The sequence below is a fragment of the Telmatherina bonti genome (genome assembly GCF_933228915.1).
Source record: "Telmatherina bonti genome assembly, chromosome: 19".
Taxonomy (NCBI): Eukaryota; Metazoa; Chordata; class Actinopteri; order Atheriniformes; family Telmatherinidae; genus Telmatherina; species Telmatherina bonti.
The window spans coordinates 13055348-13068395 of record NC_136617.1 but is presented as its reverse complement, the minus strand read 5'-3'; the positions used below and the strand labels follow the sequence as shown (position 1 = coordinate 13068395).

The following is a 13048-nucleotide window of genomic DNA, read 5'->3' as shown; positions in this document are numbered from 1 at the left end:
AACAAGCCACCACGCTCGTCATCGGAGACTCCATCATCCGGAACGTCCGTCTGAGAGGAGCTCTCAACCTGGTGTTTCCCGGCACCACCGTGTCAGACGTGGCGGAGAAACTCCCAGACGTGCTGGATTCCAACCCTCAGATAAAACGTGTCATCATCCACGTGGGCACCAGCGACACCTCCAGGCAGCAATCTGAGCTTTTAAAGCGTGATTTCATGGAGCTTTTTAATAAACTGCCATCACTCCAGCGGAACGTTTTCATCTCCGGCCCCACACCCACCTGCGGCAGAGGAGTGGGCCGCTTCAGCAGGTTGCTCAGCCTGAACACCTGGCTCTCCTCTGCCTGCAGCGCCCACAACTTTTTAGATAACTTCAACGTTTTCTGGGAAAGGCGACATCTTTTGGTGCAGATGGCCTCCACCTGAACCGAGCTGGCACCCGCGTTTTGTCCGCCAACCTGCCCTATGGATTACAGCATGCACGTTCCACTCATCTTCCCACACCTGCACCAACTAACCCGGTTAGTTTGGGGGTCATTTTCACCAAGGGCTGCCCCTGCTCTGACTGCATGGGTGTTGCAGTGGGGGCTGTCCCTGTCTGGTGGGTTGGGATCCGGCGCTGCAGCCTTACAGTTGTGGCGTGGGTCCTGTCTGCCCGGACCTGGGTGTCCCCCATGGTGATGGCCTGGGTGGTTTTGGTTGGGGGTAGCCCTTTGTGTAGAGGCTCCCTGAGAATATCGTTTCCTTATCTGGTGCACATCTGGTACAAATGCACCTATTTTGATGTATGTATTTTGATGTAAATTGTTTTATAATGTAAAGCACTTTGTATTGTTTTTAAGCACGAAAAGTGATATACAAATAAAGTTTGATTTGATTTGATTGTTATTGTTCCTAAAACACAGTCTTTTTTTCATCCTAACCCTCATTTCACCATTTCTCTCTCAGTAATCAGAAATAAACAGGATGTGTTTTCTGGTTAGGACAACACAGAGCCATTTTTACATTTTGAAAAAAAATTTTGATTTTAAATAAAGTTTTGAAATATTATCCCCTTACTGTGAAGTGCTAGAATGTGTTAATAGGAGTGAAGCTGCAGTTTAATAGACATTCTCAAGTTTCATCTTTTCTATAAACTTGTACAGCACATTAAAAATAATACACTCGCAAAAGGTCTGGGTAGAGATGTCTGACATTGTGTCGCTTTCATCATGGAAACTTGCACTTCCTGTGCTGATTGTGTTAGTGCAGGAGTGTGGTCTAAAAGGCCATAGCTGTGTACAGAAACGTCTACCCACATGTTACTTTTATCTTTTTCTATTGAAGGACAAACTTGGAGGCTTCCTCTCATTTTTGTGTGAAATAGAAACTGAACGAGGTCGTCATGAGTCCAGTACATCAGAGTAGGTGGGCCACAAACCAAAAGTCCTGTATATGTACAAACAAACGGATGTGCATTCACAGTGATGACATGACACAGAGCTTTGAAGACAGAGATAAAGTCCTCTTGTAGACTCACTTCGCTTTGTTTTAGTCGGAAACAAGGATCATCCGTCCTTCATGGATCCGTTCGCTTTCAAGTTGCTTCCATTTTTGCTCACATGCATAGGTAAGAACTTATACTTCATTTGCTCATCTACAGAGGCATATAAGTCTCCTAAATTACATAAAATCATCACATTGTTCAGATGAGAAAATTCTGGTGCAACAACAGCAAAACAGTCGTCTCAAACAACATTTAATTTCAAACACACACAGTAAAAATAAGTACAATAAGATAGAAGCTGATCTACTGCTAGCAAGAGATGTTAACGATTATGAAATATGTTATGTACTCATAACACTTCCATATATCAGCTTTATGCAGGTAAGTATCACTGAACCAGCAATGCTTTGGTCACTTTGTTGATTTCTCTGTATGATTACTGTTTACTTCCTGCTTTTAGCAGGTGTGACTTAATTCAATAGAAGGAAAAGCAGATTTTTTATTTTCTACCGATAAGGCACTAAAAGGGTTATTGATTACAAATACCTTAATTTTGCTGCCATTGATCCTGTACCACATGAAACATCTGTTACAGCCCACATAACATCAGACTAGTTCCTCATATTCCCACTTTGGTGAAGTGCTTTAAAAGACAGGTCTTTAGGCGCATCAAGGCAACACGACCACCCACATTGGACCAGCACCAGTTTACCTTGAGAGCAAACAGGTTGAACTGATGTTGCCATAAACACAGAACACATCACCCTGTGTCATTTATTATACCCAGAAACGTCTGAGGCTGCTGTTTTTCAGCTTCATGTATTCAATACAAACATCGCCAACAGGGTAGTGACCAAGTTACAAGACCTGAATGTGAACTTGCAGCCGTACATGTAAAATCTCTTAATTAACATGACAGAGTGGTTGTTTGTCTGTCTGTGATGGACTGCTGACCCGTCCAGGATGTACTCTGCCTCTTGCCTAAGGATTGCTGGTTTAGACAAGTGGACTAAGCGGTTAAGAAAGAGATAAATTACCAAAGACAGCAATACGATGTTTGCTGATGTCTCATATTCAGTCTTGATCCGATTTAATACAGTCAGTTCAACCCAGATGTTTTCATGCATATCAAAATCACTAAAAGCAAGTTTTTCCTTTTTATTCCTGAGCTCAGATATTTCAAATAAAATTTTAAATAATTCAATAAAATTTTAAAATAAAAAAGTTTTATGACAAAAACATACTAGGAATAATAAGAAACCAGCCAGGTGGAACTCAACATTTTGCTTTTTTTTTTTTAAGTGAAGGTGTGTTTGATCAATTGTTATTTTATCAGTTTTTGAACAATGTTTGCATTTTGGATCAATGCCATTGACTCATTGATCACAAGATTAATATATGGATGTATTGTTAGACCAACTCTGCATGTCCTTGAGTAGCTCAATAGTTACCAAGTGATGTGAAGGAGTCTCTGTCTTTCGAGTAGGATTCAGACCAGCTTAGAACCTTGACCAGAGATTCCAGTCCAGTTTTCCAGTGAGTCTAATACGACAGTTTGGTTAAATGTAGGACTAAAACTTATCAGATCCAAAGCTGAACTTCTGCCACTGCCTGTGTTTGGAAGGAGGTTTTTCAAGACATTAACAAGGGCAGTTTCAGTGCTGTGGTTGAAAACCTGACAGAGAGTCACACAGTATTAAGTGTTAAGAATTTGTAAAGCTGTTCATAAACAGCTTAACTATTATTTTACCTAAAAATTGGATGTTTGAGATGTATTTATTCCATGAACTGCTTGGGTTAATTAATGGCCAAGATCATTAGGGGAAAAACATAATTTTAAAGGATTTTAATAAATTTTTAAACCACATTTTGACTCCTGATTCTTCCTTCAACCTGCCAGTCTCTTTAATTAACCAATCCTTACTTTCTCTGTCTCCTCAGGGTACTGTGTTGGGCAGGATGATGAATCGACTGGTCCGGTGGAGGCGATCATGGGAGGAAACGTGACTCTGAAACTCCTGGTCGAGAAGCAGAAAAATGACATGGTAATCTGGAACTTTAGAGACAAAGATGACTGGATCACCGTTGCTACTTTACGTGATTCAGGGCTGCAAGTGAGTGATCGGTACAAGGGTAGAGCATCTATTGACTCCAGCAACGGCTACTTATCTCTGTCATTCCTAAACTGCGACGACAGCGGGGATTATAGCTTTAACATCATCGGAGGTACAATTCAAAGTAGGGAAATCAAACTTAGAGTTCTGGGTAAGTCACTTCTTATATATAAATGCATTAAAAATCTCTTTCAGTACTTCCCAGCAAATATCTTTGATATTTTTTGTGACCAACTGCAAAGAAAGCGATATGTGGGAACAGTTCAGCATGAACAGTAGTTGGTGACACTTACTCAAGACATGCCTCGTACTCCTGCTGTGTGCTTTCTCTTATTTAAAAGGAAATTGTGCTTTTGTCACAGTTGTGGTTTCTCACCTTGCCAAGAAAAAAAAAAAACAGGAAACAAAGTAAGCATCCTGATGGTCAACAGATTGGGGCGTTTCAAAAACTGAACATATCTTTTGACAGGAAGGAAATACGAAGCTTTATTTTCAGCTCTTTGACTTTTAGTTTTGTTCTCCAGACTGGCCGATACTTAAACATCTAAGCAGTAAATAAAATGGCTGAACATTTAAGTTATATAAGTGTTTGTGTTAAACTGGAGCGTAAAGGTGGTATTTGAAACAAGTTGGAACATTTGTTTCCACCAACTGCAGTCAAAAAGATCAAATGTAGAGTCTTGCGGTTGTTTGGCCTACATGTTAGTAGATCTTTCCTGTCTGATAATACACAGCTTCAACCACAAAGTCCAAATCCACCTGACTTTATTCTGACATCTTCAGACAGCATGTGGGTATATTAACCTTTATGGTTTTTAGAGCAGTTTTCTTAACCTTGTCATATAGTATGTTATGGAAAGCATATGGGGCAAGCATGGGATGAAGAAGTAAATATCTGATGAATATACAAGACAATAACAAATACTTTAATGAGAAAAACTGTTGGGGAAAATTGTTATGAGTTTGGTTTGTATTAAGTATTAGACATATATGCATTGATTTGCTGTGATCCTGCTGTGTTTTGTGTCAATGCACAAAGCTTTCTTTAAGTTATATGATCCTTGTCTGGAATGTGCAGACAAAGTCTGAGACAGGAAGAGTTTCCTGCAGGGCATCTGTTTTTGTCAACTGCTTGGTTGACCAGTTGTCTAAAGGTTAAAGGTAATAAAGTAATATAGTGAGTGATTGATGCTTAGTGAGTTCAGTTTAGTCTTAAATAAGAGATAATGATTGTTTCATATGGTCTGCCCAGCAACTAGGAGGAGTTAAGCATGGTTTATAATTGGGTGTTACTTCAGCATCTGCAGAGAGAGTTCTCTCTCCAAGCTCCAGCGTGTGCTTGTATTAGTTTATAATAAAATGTTCATTGTAAGAAGACAGTTGACTCTTAGATGTATTACAACTTCTCAAGACCAGAGTATTTTCCACCACAAAACTTTAAAGGAGGCAGCAAGAATAGAAAATGCCAGAATACACTTTGGTGCAATCTGCAACCTGGAGATACTTATAAAGACATATCCTTGATGGTCAGAGGCCACATACCAAAATAATAAGATGCAAGTAGGGGGAAAGGACAAATGGTGGCCTTTCTCTGTGGAGTTTGCTTGTATGCATGGGGTCTCTCCTTCTCCCACCTTCCGAAGACATGCATATGAGGTTAATTGGTCACTCTAATTCTCCCTCGGAGTGAGTGTGAGCTTAAGGTGTTGTTTGGCAACCTGTCCAGGGTGGATCCTGTCTCTCACCTGCTAACTACTAGGATATTCTCCAGCTTTCCTGTAAGCCTGAATTGAACTATAGACTGAATAGAAAGTTGAAATATAAAAATTAAAGGATGACTCGCTTCATTAAGATAGTCAAAAAGAATGTCCTGTCTATAACATGAATACAGAGACATGTGTCAGGCATCATGGTGCAAGAATCACCTGCTTCAGTAGATGATTCTTGGATGATTCGGTGATTTGAGCCTGACTTGGTTCTGCTGTAAATGGTGCCCACCTGCAGCAATCTATTGCCAAACTGTGTCATGTCGCCCAGACTGGTAATATTTAATGGACTGAGAAGATTGAAACCAGCAAAAATAAGAATCTTTAGGGGATAAAACAGAATTAGTAAACGATTAACAATGGTCTCTTAAAAGTGTCTCGTAAAGAAACAGGCGAAGAAATGGTCAAACATTAGCGAGATGACATTCTGCAGAATACTTCTATCAAGTAGTTCCCTTCTTTTTAAATCTGTGTAAAGTACTGATGAATACTTACCGTCTTTCTGGCCATAACTAATGGTCAGAGTTCCATCAGTTCAGAGAACTGATGAGAAACTCTGGAGCGGGAAGTCAAGCTAAACCTACAAATAACGGTTGATTCGAGTCTCCTTCCTGACAAGATGTTCTTCAGTCCGTTCACGTTTCTATTTCTTACTTTTCTGCTCACTAATCTTTATAATTAGGTGTTAAAATAAATGTGGAGGTTTACAAACATCTTCGTTGTCACCATCTATAAAGTTCTAGTTCAAGTTCCTTTCACTTAATGATACTTCTTGACATGTGGACTAATATTTATAAAGTGTAATTTCTGTCAAGACTGGTTTGCCACCATGTTTGTTCCAACTTTCCAATAACCTGTGATAAGAATCTTTCTCTTCTTAGGACTTGTGGTCTTCCTCTTCAGTTACAGGATGTACATGTTTCTCTCACCAGCCCAGAGTTTAATCTCCTTCTTCAGGATTAACTAATTCAGTATCTAACTGTTCACAGCCACAACCACCAGGTCCGAACATCCCTCATCTTCCCCCAGAACCCCCGAGCAGCCGGCAGGTGCTCTGCTATCAGTAATCTTTCAGTTTTTAGTTTATTTAATGTTATTACAACACAACAAATCACTCTTTATTGTCAGTATTGATTTACTCTCTTAACACTCCTTCTCACACCGTGTCCCCTGTCCAGATTGCTTTGTGCCTCTAGTTGCTTGTTTGGCTGTGATTGCTGTGCTGTCGGCTGGTTTTCTGCTGCTCCTCTACAAAATCTGCAATGGCAAGACATCCAGAACTTCAAATAAAGAGGTACATTTTGTCAGTGTGGTTCTGATTGTGTTAAATCTTGACATGCAGCTGACAAACCTCATGGAAACATGAACCACATGCTGTGAGATTTACATTATCACCGTGATGTTTAATGTACAGTAACAGTCAAACGTTTGGACTCACCTACCCATTCATATTTAATGGTGTGTCCAGACGTTTGACTGATACTGTATTTTTTTGTTTTGTTTCTCTTTTTCCCCCTCAGCAATCCAACATCCAGGAAAGACAGTACGAAGTCTCCAAATGCAAAGACTGTGTTTATGATACCTTAAACCTGACCACGATGGACGAGGATCCAATCTATTCCACGCTCCACTGCAGAAGTTTTCAAGCATGTTGAGATTCATAGAAAATCAGAAGCTGGCATTTTAGCATCTGTTCGGATTAAATTAACAAAATATTTATCATTCAGCAGGTTTTTACAAATCTAGATAGGTATGTCTATTTGAATGTATGCTGAAGCCTACACAAGGCTTCCGTTTGCAAACAGTCTTCATGCAAAGCTAAGCAAATAACACCCTGATCCTGACACACTCACATGTGTTCATCAGCGTGTGTGGTGGGGCATGAGTGTGGACGTGAGATAAAAAAGTTAAACCATTTCCGCAGCAAACAAGCAAACACAAAAAGCTGTCAGTGAGCAGGACTTACAGGTGACAGTGAAAATCATAAAAAAAAAAAAAAAGGTATTTATTGCATTTTGTACAAACATACTGACATACATTCACCAGTCACTGTATTTGTTATACCTTACTGGTACCAGGCTGGACCTGTTTTGACCTTAGAACTGCTTTAATTCTGTATGATAGAAATTTGACACGCTTCAGATTGATGAGTTGCGCATGCATGACGGGAATCTCCCGTTTCACCACATCCAGAAGCTGCTCTGCTGGATGGAGATCTGGTGACTGTGGAGGCGATTGAAGTACGGTGAACTCACTGTCATGCTAAAGGAACCGGTTTGAGATGATTAAAGGTATATGACAATATCCTGTTGGAATTAGCCATCAGAAGATGGTACACTGTGGTGATAAAAGGATGGAAATGGCCAGAAGTTAGGATGTGATCAATACATGAGGCTTAAATTGTGCTGAGGAAATCCATTATAATCACATAATCACCTGGCTAAACTGTTAATACAGTGCAGGGTGAATCCATGCTTTAATGTTTGCATCGAATTTTGACCCTACTATCTGAATGCAGAGCTGAAACAGCGACTGATCAGACCAGGAAACGCTTTATTTTCAATGTTTTACTGAGGAGTTTTTGTGGGTATGCAAGAACTGCAAGGACTTCCTGCTCCTGTTTAACAGTGGTGGCATCTGGTGCAGAGATGGTGGTTTGCACACCTAGATTGTAACCAGTTGTTATCTGAGTAACTACTGGCTTTCTGTCATCTCCAACCAGTCCATTCTCCTCTGACATCACTCACTGACTATTTTCTCTTTTTCCACACCATTCCTTGTAAACTGTACACGTGTATGTGTGAAAAACCAAGTACCCAGCAGTTTCTAAAACCATTAAACCAGCCCATCTGGCACCAACAATGCCACTTTCAAAGTTAATTAAATTGTTTTGGGTTTTTTTTCATTATTGTGATGCATGCTTTACATGCATACTTTGGAAACAAACAAACATGACTTGAGTGTAATTCTTTTAACTAATAAAGACTGCAGGTGTTCACAGCACGTTTTTCATTTTGTGTCTTACTCTACAGCAAAAGACAGATTTTGTTTTTGTTTTTTTTTCATTGCCATTTCATAAAGGAGTTGATTACCATCCATTTGTACAATGCACAAAACAATAAAGGGACTTTTTAAACCACACGTCTTAGATTCCAGGTGAAATATTTATCCTTTACAAAGTGCAATGCATTGAGAACACGATAAAAAGAACGATCAATCAAAATCTCTCACCCATGGAGGTCTGAAATCAGAATCTAAATGTGGAGAGATTAAATCACATGGATGACTCAACTTCTGTGGAAATTCCTCCAAAAAAATTCAAAATGAGGTTTGGTGTGTGGCCTCTCTGTGCCTGTATGCACTCCCTACAACGTCAGGGTACGCTCCTGATGAGGCGATAGATAAGGACTCTCCTCACTCCCATGAAGCCTTTTTCTGACAGTTTGAAATTAAACATACAAATTAGTCTCCTGGTGTCTCCTCAATGATCTCAGAACAGTTCTGGGAGACACAGCAAACCTTCCTACCACAGCGTGCACTGATGTGCTGTCCTGGATGAACGGCACTACTTTAGCAACTGGGGTTGCACACAGCTTGTTGCCTCAACTGGTGAGGGCACTGGCAAAATGTTAACATTACCGAAAAAAAAAACGCCAAAAAGTATGAAGACAGAAAAAATTGTCTGTGGCCACCACCTGCAGGAACAAATCCTACATAGGGGTTATTTTGCTAACTGCCTCTAGTTTCCAACTGTTGTCTGCTGTATTTGTACAGCAAAATGTGAAATTTGTTCACAATCACTGTTATATTGTATCTGGACAGACTGACTCAGAAGTGTTATTAACACTGAGTTACATAATCATAGTTATCTTGACCCTTTATTTGGCCTGCCTTTAACTGAATTCAAACGTTTGACTTTGTAATTGTAGTTCCTCTCATGTACAGCAGGTGGCAGAACTGCAGCAGCCTCTCGCTGGACTAGATATTCCCCCTTTCTTCTTCTTCTTCTTCTTAATAATAATAATAATAATAATAATAATAATAATAAATAAGCACAGTCATTTTAAACCATCACAAAGAAGACAAAAAAAAACTCAAATGAATAAATAAATTAAAATCAAACCAGACATTAAAACAAACGTCATCATTATAGTGACGTAGTAGGCTACGTATGTGTGCGTGTGTGTGGTGTGTGTGTGTGTGTGTGACAGGGTGTGAGTGGCGCAGCTAAACAGCAGGACTGTGGGTGTCCATCTTCTCATAAAAACTGGAGGTACAGGCGCATTTTCGCTCCTGCGTCTCTGCTGACGATCACGATGGATCTTTTCTCCCCGAAGTTCCTTCTCCTTCTACTTTCCTTCACCGGTGAGGAATAAACATATTTAATGCTATAAAGTGCCTACTTATTATTTGCCTATTAAAATAATTTTTCTTGGCTTCATCTTCATCATCTGCACCGTTTTCTTATGCCGGCTACAAGGAAATGTGGTAGTAATTGAAGTTTGCCAAAACAATGGAAAACAGTTTTGGGTTACATACATTTGACATTATTATAAGCATTATGATAACCTTCTTCTCTTAGAATAATTCTTTGACTTGCATCTTGTGCATTGTGTGTGTGTATCAGCAGGGTGCTGTGCTGGGCAGAGAATCCTCCGGGACGGTCCCATGGACGCATATTTGGATGGCCACGTGACTTTGGAAGTCTTTTATAAAATAACTCCGGATGACGACATAATCTGGAATTACAGAAATGAAACCTCAGAACCGGTCAATATCCTTATTTACCGAAGAGGAAAGCTGCTTGTCAGCGACACCTATAAAGGCAAAGTTTCCTATGACGCCAACAACGGCTACCTGACCGTACACTCCCTGAAGCCGAGGGACCGCGGGCCTTATGAAGTCATTGTTTTAACGTCAACGGGTATGAAAACCGGAGTAATTAAAGTCAGCGTTATTGGTAAGTTCCTATGTTTCGGTACATCATCATATTTGTTTAGCTACCGTGTGAAGCATCTTTTATGAGCTGATCCCCCCCCCCCCCCCCCCCCCCCTCCCACTCAAAATATTTGGACTACATACAAACAGGGCTCGCAATTGATTATTAAGTTTCCAATTAGTAAGATTTATTTTAAAATCGCTGCTCAGAGCAAAACACACGCACACTTCCCACTTGGCAGCAGCCCGAGGCACATCCAGCGTGGACTGCTGCGCGTCATGTGGATCCTTTACGCACACAGTTTAGTCACCTTTCATGATTATTCCTTAGCGAATGGTTAAAAATATTCTTATTTTTATCTGCTTTATCCACATTTGAAGCAGGTTACCACATTAAAGGTGGAGTATGTAAGATTTTCAATATTTTCAAAATAAATTAATAAAATAACTACAATCATAATTAGATCGTTTTTTTTTAAACATGTAGGTTCCAGTCTGTCCATATTTGATGCGTTATTAAATTACAAGTTTAATTAATGACAAATGACAAAAATCACTTTTTTTTATTTTGAAAATATTGAAACTCCTACATACTCCACCTTTAAGGCATGGAGAGTAAAAAAAAAAAAAAAAAAGGTGCATTCTTTTAAAACCAATTGGCTAAAACTGGAAGTATCATAAAAAGGTTTCAACTGGGATAGAATACACATTTAGAAACTAACTAAATGAAATCAATTAAATGCTGCTATTTTATGTCAATCTCTTTTCTTAGAATAACTTTAATGACTTGTGTATCTTGTGTGTGTATCAGAGGGAGTCTTTGCTGTGCCGAATCTCCTCCCGAGGGGTCCGATTGACGCACATTTGGGTGATAATGTGACTTTGGAAATCCTTTATAAGAAGACTCCGCATGACAAAGTAATCTGGAGTCACGGCGATGGAATCAAAATGATGACCGATGTTGCCTTTTTACAAATAAGAAGCTTGATTGTCAACCCTACCTATAGAGGCAGAGTTTCTGTTAACGTCACCACTGGCGACCTGACCATACACTCCCTGAAGCCAGAGGACTGTGGGCTTTATAAAATCTACATTATAACATTGGAGGCTGTGAATTTTGCAGAGATAACAGTCAGAGCTCTTGGTGAGTTGTTACATTTTGTTACATGATTACATTTGTTTATTCGCATTGTGATGCATCTTTTTTATGAGCGGACCATCTCATGTCCAGTGTTTCTTCTCTCTCATCAGGGTCTGTTGGACAAAATGTTGTTGTGACTCAACCAACAGTCAAATCAGTGCAGCTCCATCAAACTGTCACTATTGACTGTAAAGTCAGTCCAACAGTATTACTTGGAGTACAGTAGCTACTGGTCTAATACCATCAGAGATCTGGAGAAGCTCCTAAAGCTCTAAAATATGTAACATCAGGCAAATTTTCAGGAATCTCGTCCAGATTCAGTGGAAGTGGAGCAGGGAATGGAGTTGACTTCACTCTGACCATCAGTGGAGTTCAGGCTGAAGCTGCAGGAGTTTGTCAGAGTTATCACAGTGGCTACAGTGTGTACACACAGTGAAAAATGCATCGTACAAAAACCTGATTCAGTCAAACAGAAAAGAAACTGATCTGGCTGCTGCAAGATATTCATATGTTTCCCCTCACACACTGACACAGTTACATTCTAAGTGTTGTGTACTTTTCTAACAATACTTTACTTTTCAGGTAGGGTTACGTGATGACTATGGCATTATCTGATATATCCAATATATATCCAATACACACACATATACATATATATATATATGTATATATATATATATATATATATATATATATATATATATATATGTATATATATGTATATGTATATATATATATATATATGTATATATATGTATATGTATATATATATATATATATATTTATACACACATATATATACACACATATATATATACACACATATACATATATATATATATATATATATATATGTATATATGTTTCTTGCCTAAAGATCGCTGTAACACCCTGAGCAGGACAGAGCTCTCGAGACCTCTCGCTCGCAACAACTGTGCATTGTCAATAAACTGGACAGATCATGGTTGATCTCTAGATTTGTTTCTCATCAGATAAATTCCATGACAGCGGGAAAGCTGGGATCGTATCCTAGCCATCACAAGGGGCAGGGTACACTGTGGACAGGTCACCAGTCCAGTGCAGCTGTTGAAAGAGAAAAATATTTTCATCTGACCAAAGTTAACAACATAAACTGTGACAAAAAAAAAAAAAAAATCCCAAACCGTTTTATTGCATAAAGCCTTCATGCCTTTTTCTGCAGGTTTGTCTTCACTGAGCTTTGATAAGTTACTGAAAACAGGAGAACAGTTTCCATTAATAAAAGACATATTAAAATATATTCTGTCTGATACATTAGCATGATCAAAACAAGTCTCAGTTAAACTGCTTTAAAAATTTCGAACTGGAGTTTAGAAATGAGTGTGTAGCTGATTGTTTCTGTTTTTACTCTGTGACAGACTGCTGATCTGCCCATTGTGTAGCCCAGCAGTAAGTTTCATTCAGATAACTTGAGTGATTTGGATAACTACTCATGAGTAGACATGGAAAAGAAAATTAAGGACAAATAATTAGCATCATTCCTCTGATACACATGAACAAATGAAGTTCTAAAAATTCAACCATAGACATAAAAAAGAGCTACAGATTGTTCTATTTGATACATA

At 39.1% G+C, this 13048-nt stretch overlaps 1 protein-coding gene across 1 annotated transcript in view; it reads left to right on the top strand.

Annotated features, from left to right (window-relative positions):
- Nucleotides 1-1383: 1383 nt before the first annotated feature.
- Nucleotides 1384-13048, top strand: part of LOC306770447 (cell adhesion molecule CEACAM5) — a gene marked incomplete at both ends in the record, with an annotated part of 32975 nt that continues 21310 nt past the window's right edge. Inside the window, 5 exons of the mRNA XM_079259302.1 lie at nt 1384-1402; nt 3427-3711; nt 6544-6659; nt 6886-7003; nt 9996-10325. Coding sequence (XP_079115428.1) covers nt 1384-1402; nt 3427-3711; nt 6544-6659; nt 6886-7003; nt 9996-10325 — 868 coding nt within the window. The remainder of the gene's footprint in view (nt 1403-3426; nt 3712-6543; nt 6660-6885; nt 7004-9995; nt 10326-13048) is intronic.